The following is a 24279-nucleotide window of genomic DNA, read 5'->3' as shown; positions in this document are numbered from 1 at the left end:
ACACGCTTATCTAGTGCAGTGCGTCTTCAACTCTTCACATCAAGTAACATTTCAAAAATACAGTTGCCTAATGTTCACCAAGAACGTGATGGGGCAGGGTTTCATTCCTAAAAAGTACATTCATCATCCATAAAGTCTGACGCCACCTAGGCTGGAATTCAGTATTACAACAACAGAACCGTGGCTTCAATATGACGTGGGCGGGGCTTGAATGTCATGATTGTACCACATGTTTCTTCTGTTTTCAAGGACAGCCAGTGGTGTGTGTGTGTGGGGGGGGCGGGGGGGGGATGGAATCTTCGGAAGAGGCAATTGTTGTGAATTCACAATTATTGTCGCGTTTGTACATGCGTTGTTTGGTGAGTGGTGTTTAAGGTCAAGCACCTAGTTAGGTAGCTAAGACGTCCTCGAAAAGAGGTTTTGTTCTTTGGCGGCAATTATTATTAGTATTATTATTGTATGATTATTTTCTGCTGCAGAAATGCAAACTGAGCTTTTCACGGAACACAAGGGCTCATAAAATATGTCCTTTTTGGTGCGCCACCGAGTGGGCCAGCGTGGGAAATGAATTGGGCATTCACTAAACATATCAAAAAATCCATCCATCCATCCATTCTTCCATTTTCTGTACCGCTTCTCCTCACGCGGGCCGCCGGCGTGCTGGAGCCTATCCCAGCTATATTCGGGCAAGAGGCGGGGTACACCCTGAACTGGTCGTCAGCCAATCGCAGGGCACATATAAACAAACAACCATTCGCACTCAGGTTCACACCTACAGGCAAATTAGAGTTTACTATTAACCTACCATCCATGTTTTTGGGATGTGGGAGGAAACCGGAGTACCCGGAGAAAACCCACAGGGAGAACATGCAAACGCCACACAGGTGAGGCCGGGATTTGAACCCTTTTCCTCAGAACTGTGAGGCAGATGTGCTAACCAGTCATATAAAAAAATCAAAGACTGAAAAATAGAGCAGATGTTCGAAGAGCTGAGTATTGTGTCATCTCTAATGGTGGCTTGGGTGAAAAGAACTTATTATATATTGTTGGACTTATATACACTTATATTATATACCTACATAAATATGTAAAAGTAAACTGCTCTTGAAGATGGAATGCAAATCATATGAGCAGTCTGAGATTTTTAACCCAAAATTATTCAGATGTGCATCCTTTGTAAATGTATACATAAAAATTGAAGTTGTGGCAGTGCGTGGGGGGAAAAACCCAAAAAGGTTCCAACAAACCAACCTCTTTTGAAGTGAAGCTTTTGACTGAAATTTTGTAATATTCAATGTCTTACAACATTTCTACAGGAGGTATTTATTTTCACAGAACATGGCACACCAATTTATATTAGTGTGCTCCTGAAACTTGGCATCGTTTGGCCTTCACAAGTGCATCCATGTCATTTAAGTGTTGTCAGTGCACCCTCCAGTGGACAAAATTAGCAACAAAATGGACTGTTATTGAAAAATAGCAATAAACGTGTTCTCCATCCCCACGGGCCGGATTGGTCCCCCTGGCGGGCCGGTTCTGGCCCGTGGGCCGTGTGTTTGACACCGCTGCGACAAGAGGGACCGGCGTGGGCAACTTTGAGTACGCGGTACATTGCAGCGCCACCACATCCTGTGTGCTGCATGGCCGACATGGAAGGAGCCAAGTCCAAATACTTCCTTAGTGTACGTCAGTAGATTTTGCTTTTGTTCTTTTACTCGAGTACAGGACTTGAATCATCAGTACTTCTACTCCTCCTCCTCAGTACCTGTACTTGTACTTCAGTACTGAAGTACAGAGCGCGAGCACGTTTGCCGGCTGTGTTTCAGGCCTGCATTTTTCACGAACACGAACTGGCAGACAAATGGAGGAATCAAGGCGAGTTTGTGGGGGGTGGAAGGAAATGGACCGAACGAGGAGCCACCCGGAACTGCTCCTCTCACAGCCTTCCTGGCTGACTTTTTGTGCTTTTGATGTGAATACTTCTCGTCATCTCAATTTTTCAAATATAATAAGAAACACATTCCAGCTTTATTTTCTCTCAAAACTATGAGGATCCTCATAAAATGATGGAGCCGACGGAGGGCCTTTTCTTTGCCCTTACTTTGGATTCACGTCCGCTTGCTACACAGCGCAGGTGGCCGAAGTCGCCATATGTGTTGCCCGCATTATTCTCAATGTTACATAAGGCCAGAGCTTTTTCATCATAAAAATGTTTTCAATTTACTCAGCTAATATTTGTTTGTTTAATTCTTTAACCAGGAAAGCCTCACTGATCTTCAGAATCTCCTTTACAAGTGTCCTGGATATTAAGTCTTACTCCAAAAAAAAAGGGAAAATTCAGATTTTTCTTGATCTAATTTGATCAGACCTATTTTTTTGCAATATTAGTTCTTTTAAACGAAGCATATAAAAGTTTTTTTTCAAATTCAGTAACTCCCAATTTTTTTAAGATACGTATTTTCCTTTTCTCCTCTCATAAAGTATGACTTTATTCCCATAATCTCACATTTAAAATCAAAGTAAAAAATGACAACTTTATTTTTGTCCTATTACTTCTCTTATTACAAAGAAATACAACTACTCTCGTAAAATTCTAATATTTTTAATCTAGAAAATACCATTTTAATCTTGTAATATTATTTCTTCTTTTCGATAAAACTATTCTGTAAGTCACTGATGGTGCAATGGTGCACTCGCCTGACTTTGGTGCAGGCAGCGTGGGTTCAGTTCCCACTCAGTGACAGTGTGAATGTGAGTGCGAATGGTTGTCCGTGTCTATATGTGGCCTGCGACGGACTGGCGACCAGTTCAGGGCGTAGTCCGCCTTTCGCCCGAAGTCAGCTGGGATAGGCTCCAGCGTCCCGCAACCCTAACCAGGATAAGCGGTGTTGAAAATGGATGAATGGATAAAACTATTCTCAAAAGATTGCTATTTTCAAACTATTCAACTTAATTCTTGTAATATTGTGTCTTCACTTCATGTAATTTATTGTCAGTGTACAGCTGCTACACAGCAGAGGTGGCAAAACAACAATGTACTGTTTACAGTTTTGATAACCTGGCAAAACAAAGAAAATCAACTTCTCTGCGCACAAAACAGCTTCCTTTTTTGTTAGGAATTTGCAAAGTGAGAAAAAGAACAAAATTCCACTGCAGCTTCTGCTAACGTTGTAAACAATCCACGAAAAAATGCAAAATTAGCCAATGACAGAAAAAAAATAGCACGCCTGAATGAGTTTTTTTTTTCTTTTTTTTTTTAGATTAGACAGCATTTTGAAGGGCAAAAGTGTGATTTGTTTTAGGCCTTTCTTTTACGCATGAGCCAGAATTTTTTCTCGGAGGCAACAGCATCAGACAATTGTCTTCACGAAGGCCGTGGATGGCTGTTGATGTCGTGGTTGCTCCATGGTTGAAGCTCCTCCATGTCGATGCGCTTTCTTATAAGACCTGTTAGAAATGACTAGCTGCACGCTTACATAACACTGCATACACTTTTATTCGATACATCAAATTACAGATACACATCCAAATATCCTTATAAACATATAATTGCATTACACTACTCGCACCGACACGCAACACCATATCAACGCAGGGTGCGCTGGGAAGTTCACTCCGGGCGCGCTCACCGCAACCCGGAAGACTTCGGTAACTCAGAGTGTCGGTAGTGTGTGTGCCACTCGATATAAGTAAAACTGACACATTCGATATGGCGGATGTACTGACGCATCTCTAGCAATAGCCACCGCGTTCAGTAGTAAAGTTATAGAAAGTGAAACACGCTCTGTCTCTGGGTGCCGCGGTCTCGTGGCGCGGTGGGAACATCGGACTGAATTTCCGAACGGACCCCAAACACTAGGCTGGAGCTACGATTGGTCGACGACTGCATGGCGTCACGACGAAGCAGTTTTGGTCATAAAACAAGCAGACAACAACTTCTGCGGGCTCTTCAACGCGAACGCTGGTCTGAGACACGTTGGTGAGAGCCCAGCGCTGAACCTTCACCAACCTTATTGTTTGACTTTGTATTTTCAAATAAATTGTTAAACTTTTCATCCGACCTAATCATTGAAGTTCTACCTCGACCAGAATAAAAGAACCGGGGAATAGAAGGTTGTACAGCCGGCAGGTTGCACCATTTTCTTTGTGCTCTGTTCCTAACCTCTAACAGACCCAAGAGCTCAGTCACTCAATCAAGTTGACTTTCCCTCTCTCTCTCCTTTTAGGATTTTTTAAATATATTTTTTAACATCGACAGTGAAAAAAAGTAATGAGCCTATTTCGACAAAGGAGCACAAATGTAGGGAGAAAACGTTAAAAAGTCGTCAGGGCGCGGGGAAAGCGCAATTACCTTTAAAGATACCTTTAAAAAAAAACACGACTAATGTCAGTCAGAAAGTATTTGTATTGTGTTGGTTAGTTCCCAGCCAAGGGATCTATCAAGTGCAGTAATAGAAAATGTCCACCAGATGGCAGAGTGCGCCCTCAGTTTTGAAGCCTCAAGGTTTATTGGGACGTTTCCAACAGTGAGGTCACTTCCTGGACGTTTGGAAATTCAAACTGACGCTCTCACTGCGATCCGAGAATTCAGAAAGGCCAGCCCCCTCCATTTTCGATTAATTCGCGGACGGGCGTGTTGGCCATCGGCAGGGATACGGCAGTGCGTCCGCCATCTTGAATGTGTCAAACATCTCGTTCCGCCCGGAGTGTGGCGCTGGGGATAAGCGAACGCCACACTCCGACAACGATCCGTTTCTTTATCATCTTATGATGGCCTGAGAATTACATCCATCTATCCATCCATCCATTTTCTTTACCGCTTCTCCTCACTAGAATCGCGGGCGTGCTGGCGCCTCTCCCAGCTACCTTCGGGGTACACCTTGAACCGGTCGCCAGCCAATCGCAGGGCACATAGAAACAAGCAACCATTCGCACTCACATTCACACCTACGGGCAATTCAGAGTCTTCAATCAACCTACCACTCATGTTTTTGGGATGTGGGAGGAAACCGGCGTGCCCGGAGAAAAGCCACCCAGGCACGGGGAGAACATGCAAACTCCACACGGGCAGGGCCGGGATTTGAACCCCGGTCCCCAGAACTGTGAGGCAGTTGTGCTAACCAGTCGCCCACCTAACCCATGTTTTACTAGGTGTTGACAAAACACCAGCATGCATCTGCTCAATGCACACCCACACACCTTTAGGATAACTTTTCTACTTTGGCCCACGAATTTAACAATAAAGTATCAATACTTTGTACTTGTTAATATATTTAATTGCGAAATGAATTTAAAAAAAAGTTCTGCAACGCATAAAAGGTCCTTCATTACGAGTCTATTTTCAAAAGCGTACACTGCAAGTTCATGTCAAGCTGGACACAATATGACAACCCACACAGGAAGTCCGACCAGGAAACACACAGACCGCTGAGTCAATTTTTACGTAAAATGGAGAAATTGCATCACTTACCGTATCAAAACGGGTTCCCAATGAAAACAAATTAGCTTTGGAAAAATGACCTTGAACGAGAAAATCTGGAAAGTTTATACTACTAGAAACGTAATACTGGATCATGAACACAAATGCCTCATAAAAAAACCATCACATTTTCCACTTCTCCAATTTTCAGATTTCATTGCGACTTTGCTCCGTCTTGGCAGAAGCTCGAGCGTCCGATTGTAGAGTTCCCGTTCAGACGAGGTGGACGCGATGGGATTTGTGAATGTTGCGGCGGGACGTGCGGCAAGAGTGGCACGTGGGACACCGCCGGCCCGTCGTCCGCCTCATCCTGGACGACTCGCTCCAGGACGGCTTAAAGACAGGAGGGTTCATTCCGACGAAGCTAGGTTCGAAGGTGGGACCGTTCACTCGGACCTTTTGGGGAGGGCGTTTGCTCATTGTCACAGCAGAAGAAGCCGACCGGGGAAGGCCGCACGGCGGGACGGAACCACAGTGGAGGTTGGGCAATCCTCCGCTTTTAACACCGTTTGGCATTTTACCACGACATACTCCTCTTGTTTCTAATTGGAATCATTTACAAAAATAAATACACGCACACACACAGACACAGATACAGAATACATTACACATATCCATACATATATCCTCATGCTTGTTTTCCTTCCAAACTAAATTATTTCAGAAGAGGGGGAAACATCTGATATGAATCGTCATGGTCTGTGTTTCAGTTTCAATGATATTGAGTTTTGTTTCCTGGTAACCCTATTACTATGGTTCCAAGGTCTAAGGTCACAATTCACTTTCGGCAAGCTCCTCCCCCCAAGCTCGACTTAGGGTTCAAGGGTTAGTGTTCAAGTATTTGTTCTTCTACCGAATTTTGAAAGACAATTTTGGTGACTTTGTAATCGTGGTGTGTCTTTTGACAGTTTATAGGCCAAGTAGTGTAAAAGAAAACAAAGGGAAACGGTTGTTGTTGTTGGTTGTGTTGGTGTGGTCGAAGGCAGCAAACAAGTGGGACAGCTTATGCGCGCGCGCGTTCCGGAAGTGAGGGGCGCGCGCGCGCCGATGACGAGCAGCGGCGCGTGCTCGCCAGCCGGGACGCAGGTGGCAACAAGGTGAATTCGACGACCGGGATTTGCTTCCTTTCCCGACTGCTTGAAGTAAGTTGGCTTTCGAGGATGTCTTCGGACCGAATTGCGGCTGTGTCGTGCGCGGAAGTTTAGTTTTTTTGGGAGCTGAATATGTGACGTCAGGTGCGGTTTCCTGACTTGCTGTTCGCTCGACAGTCCTCAAACGAAGACTTGATGAGATCTTCTTTAGTCCCTACACCAGCCCGCGATAATCGGATTTGATTTGATTGGGTTTTTTCTCAAACTTTTGACACCACCTCCAAAATAAAATACTGGCGCATAGTAGGCGTAAGTGTTCCTCCCAAACGAAACGAGTTTGCCAGCGCGCGGACTTGCCGACAGGTACAGTATTCGAAATTTACACGGGGACCTCGACGGTACCAAGATACAATGTTTCGAGGTTACGCATGGGGAGCGTGGGACTAGTATAAATACGCGGTCACTTGGCAAAAGAAGGCATCCTCAGTTAATGGTGGATTTATTGCTTTTCCTTGGATTATTTTATATTTATCAAGTATTTTTCATACAAAAAGATAATGTCATTATGATTTATCGATTGTGTTAGAACAGATTAGCGAGACTACGGCACATGGCCGATATACTTGCAAATCTAATGAAAAGCTTTGGATTTTTCTGCCTGTCACTATAAATCACCGGCATAGATAGCTGGTTGAACAAAGATACATCGTTGTGGTAACACTCATTTTTGGTCCAATTTAAAGAAGTGGGCGGGCCGCGGTACACCTGTTGATCTCTCACCTTGCGTGGACTAGGGTGCAGACATTAGTATAACACAGCGAATTACCTGGGACACAGAGATTTCCGCCCCTCCTTGAGCCGTTACCTTATCGTGGTGGAGGGGTTTGTGTGTCCCAATGATCCTAGGAGCGAAGTTGTCTGGGGCTTTATGCCCCTGGTAGGGTCACCCATGGCAAACGGGTCCTAGGTCAGGGACCAGACAAAGCACGGCTCCAAAAACCCCTATGACGAGTACAATTAATGGATTTAGGTTTCACTTGCCCCCTCTGGAGCCAGGCCTGGAGGTGGGGCTCGAAGGCGAGCGCCTGGTGGCCGGGCCTGCAGCCATGGGGCCCGGCCAGGCACAGCCCGAGAGGGTAACGTGGGTCCCCCTTCCCATGAGCTCACCACCTGTGGGAGGGGCCATAGGGGTCGGGTGCAGTGCGAGTTGGGCGGTGGCCGAAGGCGGGGACCTTGGCGATCCGATCCCCGGCTACAGAAGCTGGCTCTAGGGACGTGGAATGTCACCTCTCTGGCAGGGAAGGAGCCCGAGCTGGTGTGTGAGGTCGAGAAGTTCCGGCTAGATATAGTCGGACTCGCTTCCACGCACAGCTTGGGCTCTGGTACCAGTCCTCTCGAGAGGGGTTGGACTCTCTTCCACTCTGGAGTTGCCCACGGTGAGAGGCGCAGAGCAGGTGTGGGTATACTTATTGCTCCCCGGCTCGGCGCCTGTACGTTGGGGGTCACTCCGGTGGACGAGAGGGTAGCCTCCCTCCGCCTTCGGGTGGGGGGATGGGTCCTGACTGTTGTTTGTGCCTATGCACCAAACAGCAGTTCAGAGTACCCACCCTTTTTGGAGTCCTTGGAAGGGGTGCTGGAGAGCACTCCCGCTGGGGACTCCATCGTTCTGCTGGGGGACTTCAATGCTCACGTGGGCAATGACAGTGAGACCTGGAAGGTCTCACTTGAAGAAGGAGTCGTTTTGGGGCTTTTGGCCTGTGGGACTCCTGAGGCAGCTGATGAGTACAAAAACTCGGCTATGGGAGGAGTTCGGTGAGGCCATGGAGAAAGACTTCCGGACGGCTTCGAGGAAATTCTGGTCCACCATCCGGCGTGTCAGGAGGGGGAAGCAGTGCACCATCAACACTGTGTATAGTGGGGATGGGGCGCTGCTGGCCTCGACTCAGGACGTTGTGTAAGGATGGGATATTTGTATTTTTAGCATGGAACTTAAAAGAGGATGTGAATATATATTCCTGACAAGTTAGATAAAACAAGGGGGCTGTGTTGAATCATTTAGAAGTATTTTTAGCCTTTGGCAGGCTTTCAAAAAAACAGCCGCCATCTTCAGTCTACTTCCCTTGGGTTGAGCCTAATTAACGGTGCAGTGTCTGCCGTCTGGGCTCGTTCGGCGACTCGGACCGTGCGGAGTGCAAGGTGTCGAGGAGGCTGCGTGCCTGTTTGTGGGATAATCGTATGTTGAATCACTTTAGGAGGGATCGGAATAGCGCCGTCATTGCCGCGTCAAGTAAAGCCGGCCCGTACAATCCGTGATGGGAAGATTTGGAGAGTGAGTCAACCAGCTAAGGTCCTTGCGACACGCTTTTGACAAACGTACTTCAGTTGAGAGTAATTAAACAACAGCGATAAGACAAGGAGCCACCAAAGTCCTATTCCGTGATCTTGTTTGATTAGGTGGGCCAGATATATTGACCGTTCTTCTCCAAAGTCAACACGGTTCAGGTCAGAGTGTATCGCAGAACCACGTTTTGGTAGGGCAATATTTACTCCGTTTAACATGGCCCAAAACTTTTTATCCATCCACCTTGTTTCTTTTGTTGTTGTTTTTTTGCTACAATTGAACAGTAATTGAATTAACTTATTTTCCTTGACTTCTGGTTTCAAAATGTATCAATTTGTTGTGTACGTGTACTATGATGAGGCAACTGATTATACAGCTCTGGAAAAAACTGAAAATGAGACAGGGGGGAGGTTGTCTTGGGCAACCGTTGCCTTGGTTACGTGCCGGAAATGTCACTTTCATCAAATAACGCGTACGGCAGGTTCAGCGTAGTCTTGAACAAGCCACAGACACGTCAAATTTGACTGTATTATTGACTCAAAAGATTAGTGTGTGCTGGAAAATAACCTCCTTAATTCAATGTTGAGAAAACATTTTCCATGTGAAATTTTGACATGATATAACTTTTTTCCCTCATACATAGCATTACGGCTTTTTTCCATTTCAGTGGGGCCCTAATACACCTTTTGTACCACCAAGACTTTGTTTGATTAGCATTCTTTTGTTTTGATTCAGTTTCAATCTACTCATTCAGTGTTTTTGAGTCTTCTGGAATTTGAGTTATTTTTTTTCCTCATTTAATCTGAACAAACATACTGAATAATTAGTTTTTTTTCTTAAGTATTCTAATAAGACAAAACAATGGGGAGCTGGACACCTGACTTCAATGGCACCATGGCATCATTATGTCTGCACACTATTTTTTGTTACCAACATTCGAGTGATGGCCAGTAGGCTGAAATGCCAAGTTTTTATGTTTTAAGTCTTATTAATAAAAGCTTTTTACATCTACAGTATCCTGCTCAGTACCTTTGACCCGGAGTTCTTTGCAGCCTCTTTATTTCTTTTATTTCGTTTTTGAATTCTTTCAGGATGAAATATAGAAAAGTCTCCAGTAATGTTAACCTTGTGGAAAAAGTTGAAAGCAAAAACTTCACCAGAGGCTTACACGTAAGCATGACACTTGTACACAAACGAGAGGTTCCCACAACAAGGAGGAGGAAGTTGGCAATGAGTCAGCCAACCTGTTGATAAAGACATGCGCAGTGTTGAATCATCAGGCCTATCGGCATGTGTGCGGGACTTCCCATGTCACAGGAGGTGGAAGACTAGATTACGTGTATAAAAGTCCAACAGCTAGCAGCAGCAAGGCCTTTTGATCCTGAACCTCCGCAGGCAGGAAGTCATTCACTTTAAGCTTCAACCTGTTTTTGTGCAGCGCGGCGCGACGGCTCTCGCCATCCATGGCGAGCCTGGACCCCGTCAACCCTGCCCACGCGGCCTTTGACCGCTTCGTCCAAGCGCAGGACTGTAAGGATGTTCAGCGGCACTTTGATGAGCTCTGTCAGCAGCTGGACATCGATCGGAAGGATTTCCAGAGCTTCTGCAGCGAGCTGAAAGAGAGGCTCAACTACTGGCGGGCCAAAGCCTTGTGGACAAAGCTGGACAAGAGGGCCTCTCACCCGGACTACCAGCAAAGGAAAGCCTGCACCAAAAACAAGGTATCGCAAAGATGCAATTCTTCACCTTTTAAAAAGCTTGTGTGGCAATATTTGGACTGCACATCTGACTTTAAATTTTTTTTTTATTATTATTCCACTGAAGCCCCGCCAACATGTTTGCTGTTTGCCATTCACAAAAAGAGGTGCAAAATTACAGGAGTGTTCAAAATGGAAACTGTCCATTGGCATTTACTAAATTGAAGGTTGAATCTTAATCCTGACAAAAACAAGCAGATTTCCTGAAGGTACACTTGAATATGCTCAGCCTGAATAGGTTTAGCAAAAATGCAGAGGCTAGCAAAATTATGGATTTATTATAATTTTTTAATTTTTTTTTTTACATTTGAAATGGGATATTTTTGGAAGGGGAGGGGCTCTCTTCATTTAACATTTTGAATGGGAATTTGTCCTTGTTTTTGGATGGGGATGTTATTTTTTTAATGGGTTAGGTCAGGAGAATGAGTAATATTTACCTCAACATTCATGTTTTTCTTCTTCAATGAAATAATTGATTATCCAAACAAATATTTAAAATTTGAATAAATCTTTGGAAATGTCATGCTTTTTATCGTATGATTAAATATCAATAAGATTTACCATGATTTCTCCTGTATAATACGCTCTTGATGATGCTGTGCGCCCCAAAATCAAGAAGTCTTCTACCCATATACAATGCGCACCCATGATTTTCTAGCCAGTCAAATGTTTGATATGATATGGGCTCCATGTTGTCCGCTGACCCATATTTTTAGGTTTTGCTCCCAGCAAAGTCCAGGCAGGCTTACTGGTGGAGTCATTGCCGGATTTAGTGCCGTTTTCACAGGCTGCGTCCGTCATCTGAGTCTGTTCCTGTCCACTGTTTTGGGACATCGGTAAGGTGCTTTAATTCACAGACTGTCCATTTACTTCCACAACGACGAGACGGTGCATTTTCATCGCTAATATCGCCATCTTGTGAAAGAGTTTGTCATAGTCCTCAGTGGAAAAGGGAGGCATCTTGTTTGTGGTCTTGTTCACCCTCACGTTACAGTGAGGGAATAGCCGACTGTATCAAAAAAAATAAGTACAGTCACACAGGTTTAAAAGGTATCCAGGAGTTGCTGTGTCTGGCGTACTTTAGAAGAGAAAAAGAAAAAGACAACAAAAATCAAGCTGATCAGCAACAGAAATGCAAGCAAGGCAGGAGCAAGCAGCAGAAGCATCTGCACTGTACGGGAGCAGGAAGTAAAGTCTAATAAAATGCAAAATAAATCGTAGTTTTGTTATTGTAAACCTCAATAAAATGCAAAATTATAAAGTCACATAATATCAAAGCTAATGTGCGTCTTTTTCATCTAATATCTAGTAATATACCTCATTTGATTGTGTAAAAATGTTCCAACTTCTACTATAACTATGCATTATACGCACTTGATTTTTGACAAATTTCTAGGGGAACAAATTGTGCATTATACACGAGAAATTACGTTAATATGATTAAAAAGGATGACATTTTGCATTGATGTTTTATGGCAAAACAAAATGTTTATATTTATGCTTATTTCCAAAATTGCCCAGCATAACCGCCCATGGAAATTTATCTGAAACATTTCACAAAGTCGCCTATTTGTATATTTTTCTGTAGAACCTATTGGCTGGAAAAACTCACGCATCACCTGTAAGCTTCTATAAGATGCCACCAAGGCCCTGGTAATAAGAAAGTAGTGAGTGGTGTCAAGGAACAATGTTCAAGTGATACATTTCGACTCTTCTAAGATCTTTGCGTGGAGCTAATTGTTGTTAAAGTTTGGAGAATATTGGCTGTATATTTGGTTTTGTTCTGTCGGGTGGCTGTTTAAAAAGCTCAACCTAATAAAGACATTATTGCTCTAAAATTGCTATTTTTACGGGTCAGGAAGCGGCGACATACACACCAGTGTCCTTGCATTACTGGTTTCAAAATGAAATGCATTGTTTAGGCTCATCTTGTAAGATGAGTTTCAAATAATATTTGTGTTTTGGGATCATAGTTTGTGGTATATTTATGACTTAAATATTTTTGGAGTGGTTGGCGTCCATTACTCCTAGTTTTTCTCTATTATTATACTGTATTTACTTCTGCATATTATTTTGAATATCTTTTGGATACCCACATGTTCATGGATTACTTTTCCGTCGGTACAAGGAGCTTAACTGATACCAATCTCTTTTTTTTTTTTTTGGGATGGGGGGGTTGCCACCTCACCGTTCTCTCATCGTTTTGCAACGCTGAGGCTCAGGGTCAAGGACAGGTTGGAGTTGAATCCTCCCATAGTGGTCGTAACGGACCGCCCGTCTGCTCGTTCCCCTCAGTGTCTGATCCTGGGGGCCGGGCCGTGTGGGCTGAGGACAGCCATTGAACTCTCCCTGCTGGGGGCTCGGGTGGTGGTGCTAGAGAAGCGAGAGACCTTCTCCAGGAACAATGTCCTCCACCTGTGGCCCTTCACCATTTGTGACCTTCGCGGCCTCGGCGCAAAGAAGTTCTACGGAAAATTCTGCACCAGCTCGCTGGATCACATCAGTGAGTATGGACGTCGTACGGTATGCGATAGATTTTACGATATATTTAAGTGACATAAAATGACAAGCAAGCTTGAAGGAAATCAAGATCCATTCCTCCATCATCCTCACTCAGGTCACGGGTCAGCTGGAGCCTATCACAGCTGACTTTGTACCCTGGATTGGTGTCCAGCCAATCACAGGAGTCAGGACACATAAGAGCACTCCCACTCACAATCACACTTGTGGGGGCCGTTCCACCAAATTACTGATTATATTTTGATTCTTGTAACCCTCTTAAAATCAACTGAAATTTCATCTTAGAATCATAATTATCATCATCATACTAATGCATTCGACTTACATTATGTGCCCCTTATGGACCATGTGACTTTTGCAATATTCCACATTTTCCGGGGGGGGGGGGGGGGGGGGGGGGGGGGTGTAACAGAACTGAGTGAAAACCCAGTCATAATCTTTGGGGAAAGAAACTAACGGTATAGTTGGGATGAGGAGTTACATTTCTTTTCTAAAGGATTTCAATTAAAAAATAGATTAAATTATTTATTTTCTTCTCTAACCTTGCCACCCAGAATCAGAATCATCTTTATTTTCCAAGTATGTCAAAAACACACGAGGAATTTGTCTCCGGTAGTTGGAGCCGCTCTAGTACGACGACAGACAGTCAATTGGCAGAGAATACTTTTGAGACATAGACATAAGAAAACAGTCACTGAGCAATACAAGGTTACCAGTAGAAAGTAAGTAGTACAACACAGGCAAACAGCACAGGGTGTGTCAATTGTGAATTTGAGTATATGCTGCAGGCCTGCTACAAATGGAGGGTGGGCCGTAGTTAGGAGAGCTCTGATTGAACTCGAGGGATGTGAAGGCAGTTGAAATTGAATGGACCTTTTGGTTTGCAGGCATTCGTCAGCTGCAGTTAATTCTTTTAAAGATGTCTCTCCTCCTTGGGGTGGAGATTCACACTGGAGTGGAGTTCCAGGGTCTGCTTGAGCCCTCAGGAGAGAAAGGTAGACCTCAGACCTTTTTGGCTGACTCATTCAGTGCAGCATCTGCGCACTTGGTTTATGTCCATCTCTGCTGAGGCACTGCTCTTTCTTGAATTTGACAGGTTGGACGGCTAAGGTGCTCCCCGAGACTCATCCTGCTTCGGCCTACCAGTTTGATGTTTTCATCTCTGCCGGTGGAGGCAAGTTCGTCCCAGAGGGTGAGACAAACCACATGCTGTCGCAACGGGGGCCGTGACCGGCGGCAGTCTGACATTTTGCGAGCCTCGATGCCGTTACTCAACACAGCCTCATTATCATCGTACTGCGCGTTCAACACGTAAGTGTTGATCTGTCCCATTTTTGTCTGCCCCGTTCCCGGGCTGCTAGGCTTCAAGCACAAGGAGCTGAGAGGCAAGCTAGCCATCGGCATCACGGCCAACTTCGTCAACAGGTGCACTGCGGCGGAAGCCCAAGTGGCAGAGATCAGCGGTGTGGCCCGCATCTACAACCAGAAGTTCTTCCAGGACCTTCTGACAGAGACCGGTAGGAACCCACTTGTGGTCAGATGACAGAAATAGTGAGGAAAATCAACATTATCTAGTGTAGCATATATGAGGGTTAACTAAAAATGTAATTAATTTGGGAAAAGATCAAGCCGGAAGCGACTCCTGCGTTACTTCCGGTTTAGCGTAATTTTAGGTTTACTCATTAAAATCAATCTCGTAAAGGGGCACCACGTCACTTTTTATATGTATAAAATTTAGGGAAAGTGACAAACCTTTCTATCAGTCTCGTAATCTGAAGGTTGCTACGCTTTATGACATTTTGAGAGGCCTACTTAAACTCGGAACACACACAAAACACAACCAAGAGTGGAATTTGATGGTATATATTTACAAGGGATCAAGAGGGATACACACAAAGGGGTCTAACTAAAGAAAGAAAATAACACTAATAATGGTAAAAAGAAGAAAAATAGGCATACGAGAAGGGAAGTAGAACATCGTGTGTTGTGTTAAAGTGGAAAACGCGAGCATTTAACGCGTCCATTCCGGAAGAGAGAGAAGACAAAGTTTAGATTTTGTCTGAAGCTAGTAATTTCCCCGAAATTATTAGGCACTAATATTGTACAGTCTGGAAAACACTTGCAGTGGTCTACTCACGAACGTAAATGAACTGGCCTCTGGGAGTGTCTCAGGACGCACAGAGACAGATTTGGTTGCAGAAGAAAAAGATGTAGAAAAAGAAAACTAAAAACAAAAGAGGCAGAAGACGAAAAATGGTTGTTCGTCACGCTCCTTGGGAGAATATGACCGTCTCTCTCCCCGCCTGCTTGCCGGGATCCGCTCGCAAGTTCGGAGAACTCGCGCTTGGCCGGGAGCCGAACAGCAACTGTTGGGGAGGCTTGGCACCTGCGGTCCACGGAGGCTAGGGAGCCGGATCTCCATCCCCAAGCCCCGCGGTTACCGAGCCGTGTGCCCAAACAAAGAAAGGGCAGGGGGGAGGGTTGGCCGAGGCCAGCCAGACAAGAAGAGCTAAGAAGCCAGAGGGGAAAAAAAACCACGAGCCAAAAAGCAAGAGAGAGCTCAGAAGGCAGGCTTATGGTTCCTATCACATTTCATGCTGCTTGGAGTCAAATCAAGACGAACAATTCTCAAAATCTCGCAATTGCACTTGTACAGTTGACCCACACATCAAGGCATACATTTGGAAACTTTCTGCAGAGTTTGTGAAATATCAAAACAGACATTTATCCTTGGTTAAACATCAAATGAGAGTCGAGAGGACTTTGCAGTTCCTCTTCCCAGAAAATGTTCCTATTCACAGACAGGTGGTCCGTTGGAACTGTGGCCTAGTCAAAGTCCAGACTCAGATTGAAATGCAGTGGCAATACCTTCAAAAAGCCGTTCATGCTCGAAAATCCTCCATTTTTGTAATTCAAACAATTCTGCAAGGAAGAGGGGGGCCAAAATATCTCCACAGAGATGTGTAAAACTCATTGCCAGTTCTAGAAAATGCTCGATTTCAGTTGTTGCTGCTGAGGATGGCCCAACCAGTTCTTCAGTTTAGGGGGCCATTACTTTTTCACACAGGGCCAGGTAACTTTGTTCCCTTAATAAATGAAATCACCATTTAAAAACTGCATTTTAGATTCACGTGGGTTATATTTGTCTGATATTTAAATTTGTTTGATTATCCTAAACAAAGTGTGGAAACGATGCAAAAATATTAGAATTTGAGAAGGGGGCCAATACTTTTTCATGGCACTGTATTAGCCTGGCACAAGTCCTGAAGCATTTGCCATAATTTATTCTTGGAGCCAACAAAAAAGCACATCCTTCAAAGAAAGCTACGGGTGGTGGATATTTTGCTTCTCTGAATCTAACGTGGGTCCCCCTTCCCATGGGCTCACCACCTGTGGGAGGGGCCATAGGGGTCGGGTGCAGTGCGAGCTGGGCGGTGGCCAAAGGCGGGGACCTTGGCGATTCGATCCCCGGCTACAGAAGCTGGCTCTCGGGACGTGGAATGTCACCTCTCTGTTAGGGAAGGAGCCCGAGCTGGTGTGTGAGGTCGAGAAGGTCCGACTAGATATAGTCTGACTCGCCTCCACGCACAGCTTGGGCTCTGGTACAAGTCCTCTCGAGAGGGGTTGGACTCTCTTCCACTCTGGAGTTGCCCACGGTGAGAGGCGCCGAGCAGGTGTGGGTATATTTATTGCTCCCCGGCTCGGCGCCTGTACGTTGGGTTTCACCTCTGTGGACGAGAGGGTAGCCTCCCTCCGCCTTCGGGTGGGGGGACGGGTCCTGACTGTTGTTTGTGCCTATACACCAAACAGCAGTTCAGAGTACCCACCGTTTTTGGAATCCTTGGAGGGGGTGCTGGAGAGCGCTCCCGTTGGGGACTCCATCGTTCTGCTGGGGGACTTCAATGCTCACGTGGGCAATGACAGTGAGACCTGGAAGGGCGTGATTGGGAGGAACGGTTCCCCCGATCAGAACTCGAGCGGTGTTCTGCGCTCATCATGGATTGTCCATAACGAACACAATGTTCAAGCATAAGGGTGTCCACACGTGCACTTGGCACCAGGACACCCTGGGTCGCAGTTCGATGATCGACTTTGTGGGGTCGTGTTATCGGACTTGCGGCCGCATTTCTTGGACACTCTGTTGAAGAGAGGGGTGGAGCTGTCAACTGATCACCACCTGGTGGTGATTTGGATCTGATGATGAGGGAAGATGCCGGTCCGACGTGGCAGGCCCAAACGTATTGTGAGGGTCTGCTGGGAACGTCTGGCAGAATCCCCTGTCAGAAGGAGTTTCAACTCCCACCTCTGACATAACTTTTCTCATGTTCCGGGGGAGGCGGGGGACATCGAGTCTAAGTGAACCATGTTCCGCGCCTCCATTGCTGAGGCGGCCGACCGGAGCTGTGGCCGTAAGGTGGTCGGTGCTTGTCGTGGCGGCAATCCCCGAACCCGTTGGTGTACACCAACGGTGAGGGATGCCGTCAAGCTGAAGAAGGAGACCTATCGTGCCTTTTTGGCCTGTGGGACTCCGGAGGCAGCTGATGGGTACCGGCTGGCCAAGCGGAATGCAGCTTCGGTGGTCGCAGAAGCAAAAACTCGGGCTTGGGAGGAGTTCGGTGAGGCCATGGAGGGAGACTTCCGGACGGCTTCAAGGAAATTCTGGTCCACCATCCGGCGTCTCAGGAGGGGGAAGCAGTGCACCATCAACACTGTGTATAGTGGGGATGGGGTGCTGCTGACCTCGACTCTGGACGTTGTGAGCCGGTGGGGAGAATACTTCGAAGACCTCCTCAATTCCACCGACACGCCTTCCCATGAGGGAGCAGAGGCTGGGTTCTCTGCGGTGGGCTCCTGTCTCTGGGGTTGAGGTCACCGAGGTGGTTAAAAATCTCCCCGGTGGCAAGGCCCCGGGGGTAGATGAGATTCGCCCGGAGTTCCTCAAGGCTCTGGATGTTGTAGGGCTGTCCTGGTTGACACGCCTCTGCAACATCGCGTGGACATCGGGGACAGTGCCTCTGGATTGGCAGACTAGGGTGGGTTTTCAAGAAAGGGGACCGGAGGGTGTGTTCCAACTACAGGGGGAATCACAATCCTGAGCCTCCCTGGTAAGGTCTATTCAGGGGTGCTGGAGAGGAGGGTCCGTCGGGAAGTCGAATCTCAGATTCAGGAGGAGCAATGTGGTTTTCGTTCTGGCCATGGAACAGTGGACCAGCTCTACACCCTTGGCAGGGTCCTCGAGGGTGCATGGGAGTTCGCCCAACCAGTCTACATGTGTTTTGTCGACTTGGAGAAGGCGTTCGACCGTGTCCCTTGGGGGGTGGCGGGGGGGGGGGGGGGCGGGGGGGTGTCGGGAGTATGGGGTACCGAACCCCCTGATACGGGCTGTTCGGTCCCTGTACGACCAGAGTCAGCGTTTGGTCCGCATATCCGGCAGTAAGTCGGACTAGTTTCCGGTGAGAAAAACGAGGGGGTGCTGTTTGGTGGCCTCAGTATTGCATCTCTGCTTTTTGCAGATGATGTGGTTCTGTTGGCTTCATCAAGCCGTGACCTCCAACTCTCACTGGAGCAGTTCGCAGCCGATTGTGAAGCGGCTGGGATGAGAATCAGCACCTCCAAATCCGAGACCATGGTCCTCTGTCGGAAAAGGGTGGCGTGCCCTCTCCAGGTCGGGGATGAGATCCTGCCCCAAGTGGAGGAGTTCAAGTATCTTGGGGGTCTTGTTCACGAGTGAGGGAAGAATGAAACGGGAGATCGACAGGCGGATCGGTGCAGCGTCTGCAGTGAGGACTTTGTATCGATCCGTTGTGGTAAAGAAGGAGCTAAGCCGAAAGGCGAAGCTCTCGATTTGCCGGTCGATCTACGTTCCTACCCTCACCTATGGTCACAAGCTGTGGGTCATGACCGAAAGAACAAGATCCCGGGGTCTCCCTTAGAGAAGCTCGGTCATCCGGGAGGAGCTCAGAGGAGAGGCGCTGCTCCTTCACATCGAGATGAGCCAGATGAGGTGGCTGGGCATCTGATTCGGATGCCTCCCGGACGCCTCCCTGGTGAGGTGTTCCGGTCACGTCCCACCGGGTGGAGACCCCGGGGACGACGCAGGACACGCTGGAGAGACTACATCCTTTGGCTAGCCTGGGAACGCCTCGGGATCCCCGGAAGAGATGGATGAAGTGGCTGGGGAGAGGGAAGTCTGGGCGTCCCTGCTAAAGCTACTGCCCCCACGACCTGACCTCGGATAAGCGGTAGAAAATGGATGGATGGATGAATCTATTGCTATTGTTTTTAATGCAACGTACTTCACGTTCCTCCATGTTGATGATCTCCCTGTTTTTTTTTCCACCTTATAAGACCCGAAGATGCAAATCAAGATCTTAACTCTGGTTGACTTTTCCTCTCTCCATTTGTTGTTTTTATGTCGTGTTTTTATCTGGGCAAGTTGGAAAAAAAAAATTACCAAGACTTTTTTTGAAAAAGTAGAAAGTACACATCTGTTTTTAAATGTAATTGCCCGTCCTCTGAAGGAACAAGCCCCTATATGACAGTGACAGATGTCCCGATGAGAAGACAGCTGGAGAAGATGCACCATGACAAGAAGAAGAAGAAGAAGAATAGAGAAGAGAATCACCTTTTTTTGTCATGAACATGCATGCATGCACATGAAATTTGTTCTCTGCATTTAACCCATCACAGTGAACACACACACACGTTAGTGGAACACACTGGAGCATGGGCCAGCTGAAGCGCCCAGGGAGCATTTCGGGGTATCAGTGTCTTGCTCAAGGTCACCACAGCCGTGAGTCTGGGGGATGTTGGCAGATGGTCCAGTCAGGGTCTTGAACCTAGGTCCCCCACGGTGGCAGGCGATGATCTTAACCATTGGGCCACGGCTGACCAAGGCGGCAGGACCCGACCGCATTAATGTTAGGGTCCTGAAGACTTGAGGGTACCAGCCGTCTGGCATCCCGCAACAGATTTTCAAGCTGAGTCTGATGCAGGAAAAGGTGCCATTGCTATGGAAAACCTCTTGCATAGTAGCGGTACCAAATAAATCCGCCTCATCTGGCCTCATTGACCACAGACCTGTTGCGCTGACGTCACAAGTCATGAAGGCAATGCCGAGACCGGGTCTGGCCCATCTGCGACCGCAGGTGAAACGTGCCCTAGACCCGCTGCGGTCCCACGATGGCATGGATGATGCTCATTGTGCTTACTCACATCTGGATTAACGCATAGGTACTGTGGCAGTCATGTTCTTTGGTTTCTCCAGCGCCTTCAATACCATCCAGCATTTTCTGCTGCGAGAGAAGTCATTTTGGATGGGTGTCTCTTGTATAACTGACCACCTATCAAACAGGCCCCGGCTGTCGGACTGGGTGAGCAGTGATGTCGGAGCACCACAAGGGATTGGTCTCTCTCTATTTCTATTAACCATGTACACCTCAGACTTCTGATACAACTCTGGATCTTGCCATCTGCGGAGGTTCTCGGAAGACTGTGGTTTTGGTGGGGGTATTGGGGAAGTACAGAGAGCTGGTGGACAACTTTGTGGACTGGTGCAGGTCATCAATCATCTGGTCCTCAACACTACCAAAATTACAGTAGTTGTGGACTTAGAGGACCAGGACCACCACTCAAACTATCGCCATCAGGGAGGAGGGGACTGAGAGAGTGCAACAGGACAAGTACTTGGGAGTGCACTTGAACAATAAGATGGATTGGAGCACCAACATGGATGCAGTTTACAAGAAGGGACTGAGCAGAATGTATTTCCTGAGGAAGCTCAGATCCTTCAATGTGTGCAGCAAGATCTACCAGTTTGTGGTAGCAAGTGCCGTCTACCTGGCTGTTGTCTGCTCAACTAATCCATCTTGGACAATCACTCGCATCTGATCCGTCACACTTTGCAGCAGCAAAGGAACTCGCTCTCAAACAGACTGGAAACAGCGATTCAGCTCGTCTTTCAGAGCGGTCTGTATTCACTTGGATAACAATTCCCCACTGGGTGGAAGGAAAATACTCCTGGACACTTTTTTTCACATGTACAAGCAGTATTATGTAATGTGCAATATCGTGCATACAGAACAGTTTCTTTGCATGCTTAATGCATACCAGTTGTATTTAATTCAACGTCATTATTTCTTCTTTCCTTTTGCACTAGTTCTTTTGGCTGCTGCTATTTGAGAGTTGCCCTCAAATACTGTTTTGGTATTGTTTTTTCTTTTTTTCCCCCTCTTTTTACTTGAAAAGATTGACACTGTCAGGTTGGCTTTAAAGAGACTGTGAAAAGTTTAACCAAGCTCTTGATGGACGTGAGCTCATTTTCACCCATTCCCGTCTGGCCTTGGCACCAGTCATCCGCGTGGCAGTTTTCAAGCAAATTATGATCATGTATTCATGTAAACCTGCCATCCATTAGAGTGTAGTTCTCGTTGTCCTCATTCTCTTTGCTCTCTCTCTCTCTCTCTCTTGCTCTCGCTCCTTGTCGTCCTACTGTGCAGGTATTGATTTGGAGAATATCGTATATTACAAAGACGACACCCACTACTTTGTCATGACTGCCAAAAAGATGAGCTTGCTGAAGAAGGGCGTCATCAAACAGGTGCGCATCCATCACAATGACGAAGCGAGATTGTTCTGGACGCCAGCTGGAGGTGCAAGTGATAGCCAACCTCCTCCAACTTGTCATCGTGTCGTTCAGGACTTCAACGAAGCGGAGGATTTGCTGGCAGCGGCCAACGTCGATCAGGAGGCGCTGCGCCGCTACGCCCGTGACGCCGCCCACTTTTCCACGGGGGGCAAACTACCCGAGCTGCAGTTTGCCCAGAACCACGCCCGCCAGCCGGACGTCGCCGTCTTCGACTTCACCTGCATGCAACGAGCCGAGAACGCCTCGCTAGTCAGGGAGCGGAGAGGCAAGAAGCTGTTGACAGCTCTCGTTGGCGATTGCCTGGTGGAGGTGGGTGCGGCCTTGTCGTTTACAATGATGTACACTATTTCATATTTAGGGTCCACCGCTGATGACGTTGGTGTTGACCCTTTGACTTTTACTTTTGACGCTGTACTTGAGGTTCATGGAACGTGCTTATCCAAACTGCGGCCCGGGCCCCATTTGTGGCATCATTCTAATCCACAAAGTTTCAACAATATGTTTATAGTCAAGCGTACAGCCCACGGGCGAGAACTGGCCTGTCAGGGAGTCCAATCTGGCCCGTGGAGATAGATGACATATTAACTGCTAGATTTCAATAAAAGTGACTGTTGTGGTGAATTTTGTCCACTGGTGCACTGACAACCATTTCAAAGACCACTTACCACTTATATGACATTCTGAAATTGGCTGCGACTGAGGATTTGACGCCTGATATTGATGCACTTGTGAAGGCTGAAAGATGCCGAGTTTCAGGAGCAAAGAAAGCCTAGTTTGTATCAAATGCTGCTGTGAAGAATACAGTTCTGTGAAAATGAATACCTCCTTCGGTTGAAAAGAGGTTAGTTTGGTGGAACCCTTTTGTTTGTTCATGCACAACTTGTATTTATTTTGTTTACAGGGGGGTAGTTATTTAGACAAAACCCTCTTTCTGAAACGTTCCGACTTTAGTTTGTATGGTATGTTAAGTATTGAGCTCGTCAAGATTTCCAGATGAATGCTCAAATTTATGTAAATTAAAAAGTATTTCTAGATCTTAAGTTGTTTTATAAAACCGCCCCAGACTGTGCTACAATTAAATAAAATCAATAGAAATTATATTAGGAAATCCTGAAAATTGTCAATAAAAACCAATAACAAAAATAATATATTTAAATTGCAATATAACCATTGCTTAACTTCAACATAAGCATATACATTTGAATAGATGAAATTAAAAAAAAAAAAAAATGATAAAAAATCTCAATAAATAATAAATACAAATTATACATTTGAAGTGCAAAATAATAATTCAAGTTCATCCATCCATTCATTTTTCATAGCGCTTATTATCACTCGGGTCGCGGGCATGCTGGCGTCTATCCCAGCCAACTTTGGGTGAGATGCGGGGCTACACCCTGAACTGGTCGCCAGCCAATCGCAGGGCACATAGAAACAAACACCCATTCACACTCACATTCACACCTATGGGCAATTTAGAGTCTCCAATTAACCTAGCGTGTATGTTTTGGGGACGTGGGAGGAAACCGGAGTGCCCGGAGAAAATCCACGCAGGCACGGGGAGAACATGCAAACTCCACACAGGCGAGGCTGGATTTGAACCTGCAACCTCAGAACTGTGAGGTGAATGGGCTAACCAGTCATCCCCACTGTGCCGCAATTCAATTTTTTTTACTGTCAGTATGCGTTGGGAACAACATTTGCTTTCTCCACATGTGCGGCAAGACACTGTTGAACTTCTTGATGGAACTGGGGTTTAGTTTGATTGACGGTCACTGTTCCTGCTGTGCACGTCTTGACCTCTGAGGGGCAGTGTGGTGCAAACAATGAGATACACACTTGCTGTAACTAAGAAAGTAGAAGTCACGATCAAATATTGTTAATATGACAAGAGTTTTGAAGAATATATGACAGTGTTGTTATATTGCCTGTTTTTATGTATTTCTACAGCGTTTGGAAACCAATATTTATTATTTTGAGAGATAAGTGCCGTGAGTTTGGTGCTAATTCCTGTTAGCGCTTCAATGGTGTTTTTCATTCGTTGTGCGTTAGCTTTGAGCCAGCGATTTTTGTGAACAAAAACCAAAAAAGAAACGAAGGATGTGATGTATTTGAACATTCAATAGGTGTAATTCTATTGTTATGCGAGTTTAGTTTTCCAGTTAACTTCAACTGGAGTGTCAATAAAAGACTTTAAACAAGCAACATTCACTCTTGCTTGCTACTACGTGAGCACCTTAGCAAGCTGTCGTCGTGATCACGTTGGTTCTGCACGCCGGCCGAGCGCTGCTGCATGGAAGCGCCGGAGCGGAGCGTGGAACGGACTGCTTGTATAAGATCCAGTCCGATCAGATCTGATACTCCTTTGCTGACATCGGACTGATCTCAAAGATCGGCTCGGGACACCCCCATAAGAAATTTCAAATTGCGCACAAGATTTGTAA

The 24279-nt window shown here is 46.2% G+C and overlaps 1 protein-coding gene across 11 annotated transcripts in view; it reads left to right on the top strand.

The window, feature by feature from the left end:
* Positions 1–6395: 6395 nt before the first annotated feature.
* Positions 6396–24279, top strand: part of mical1 (microtubule associated monooxygenase, calponin and LIM domain containing 1) — a 42551-nt gene continuing 24667 nt past the window's right edge. For 8 of the 11 annotated variants that reach the window (XR_009788239.1, XR_009788233.1, XR_009788238.1 and 5 more), the window contains exons 1-8: positions 6472–6621; positions 10350–10632; positions 12964–13171; positions 14076–14183; positions 14285–14380; positions 14550–14705; positions 21687–21787; positions 21887–22144. Coding sequence is in view for 5 of the 11 variants with exons in the window: in XM_061771420.1 (XP_061627404.1) it covers positions 10375–10632; positions 12964–13171; positions 14076–14183; positions 14285–14380; positions 14550–14705; positions 21687–21787; positions 21887–22144 (1185 nt within the window). In the remaining 6 variants the exon portion in view is untranslated. Of the gene's footprint in view, positions 6622–6663; positions 6934–10349; positions 10633–12963; positions 13172–14075; positions 14184–14284; positions 14381–14549; positions 14706–21686; positions 21788–21886; positions 22145–24279 lie in introns of those variants that run through there. The other 3 variants (XR_009788236.1, XM_061771467.1, XM_061771425.1) reach the window with 2 other exon arrangements.

Source organism: Phyllopteryx taeniolatus, chromosome 1, assembly GCF_024500385.1.
Source record: "Phyllopteryx taeniolatus isolate TA_2022b chromosome 1, UOR_Ptae_1.2, whole genome shotgun sequence".
Taxonomy (NCBI): domain Eukaryota; kingdom Metazoa; phylum Chordata; class Actinopteri; order Syngnathiformes; family Syngnathidae; genus Phyllopteryx; species Phyllopteryx taeniolatus.
This window is presented reverse-complemented; position numbering and strand designations above follow the sequence as displayed.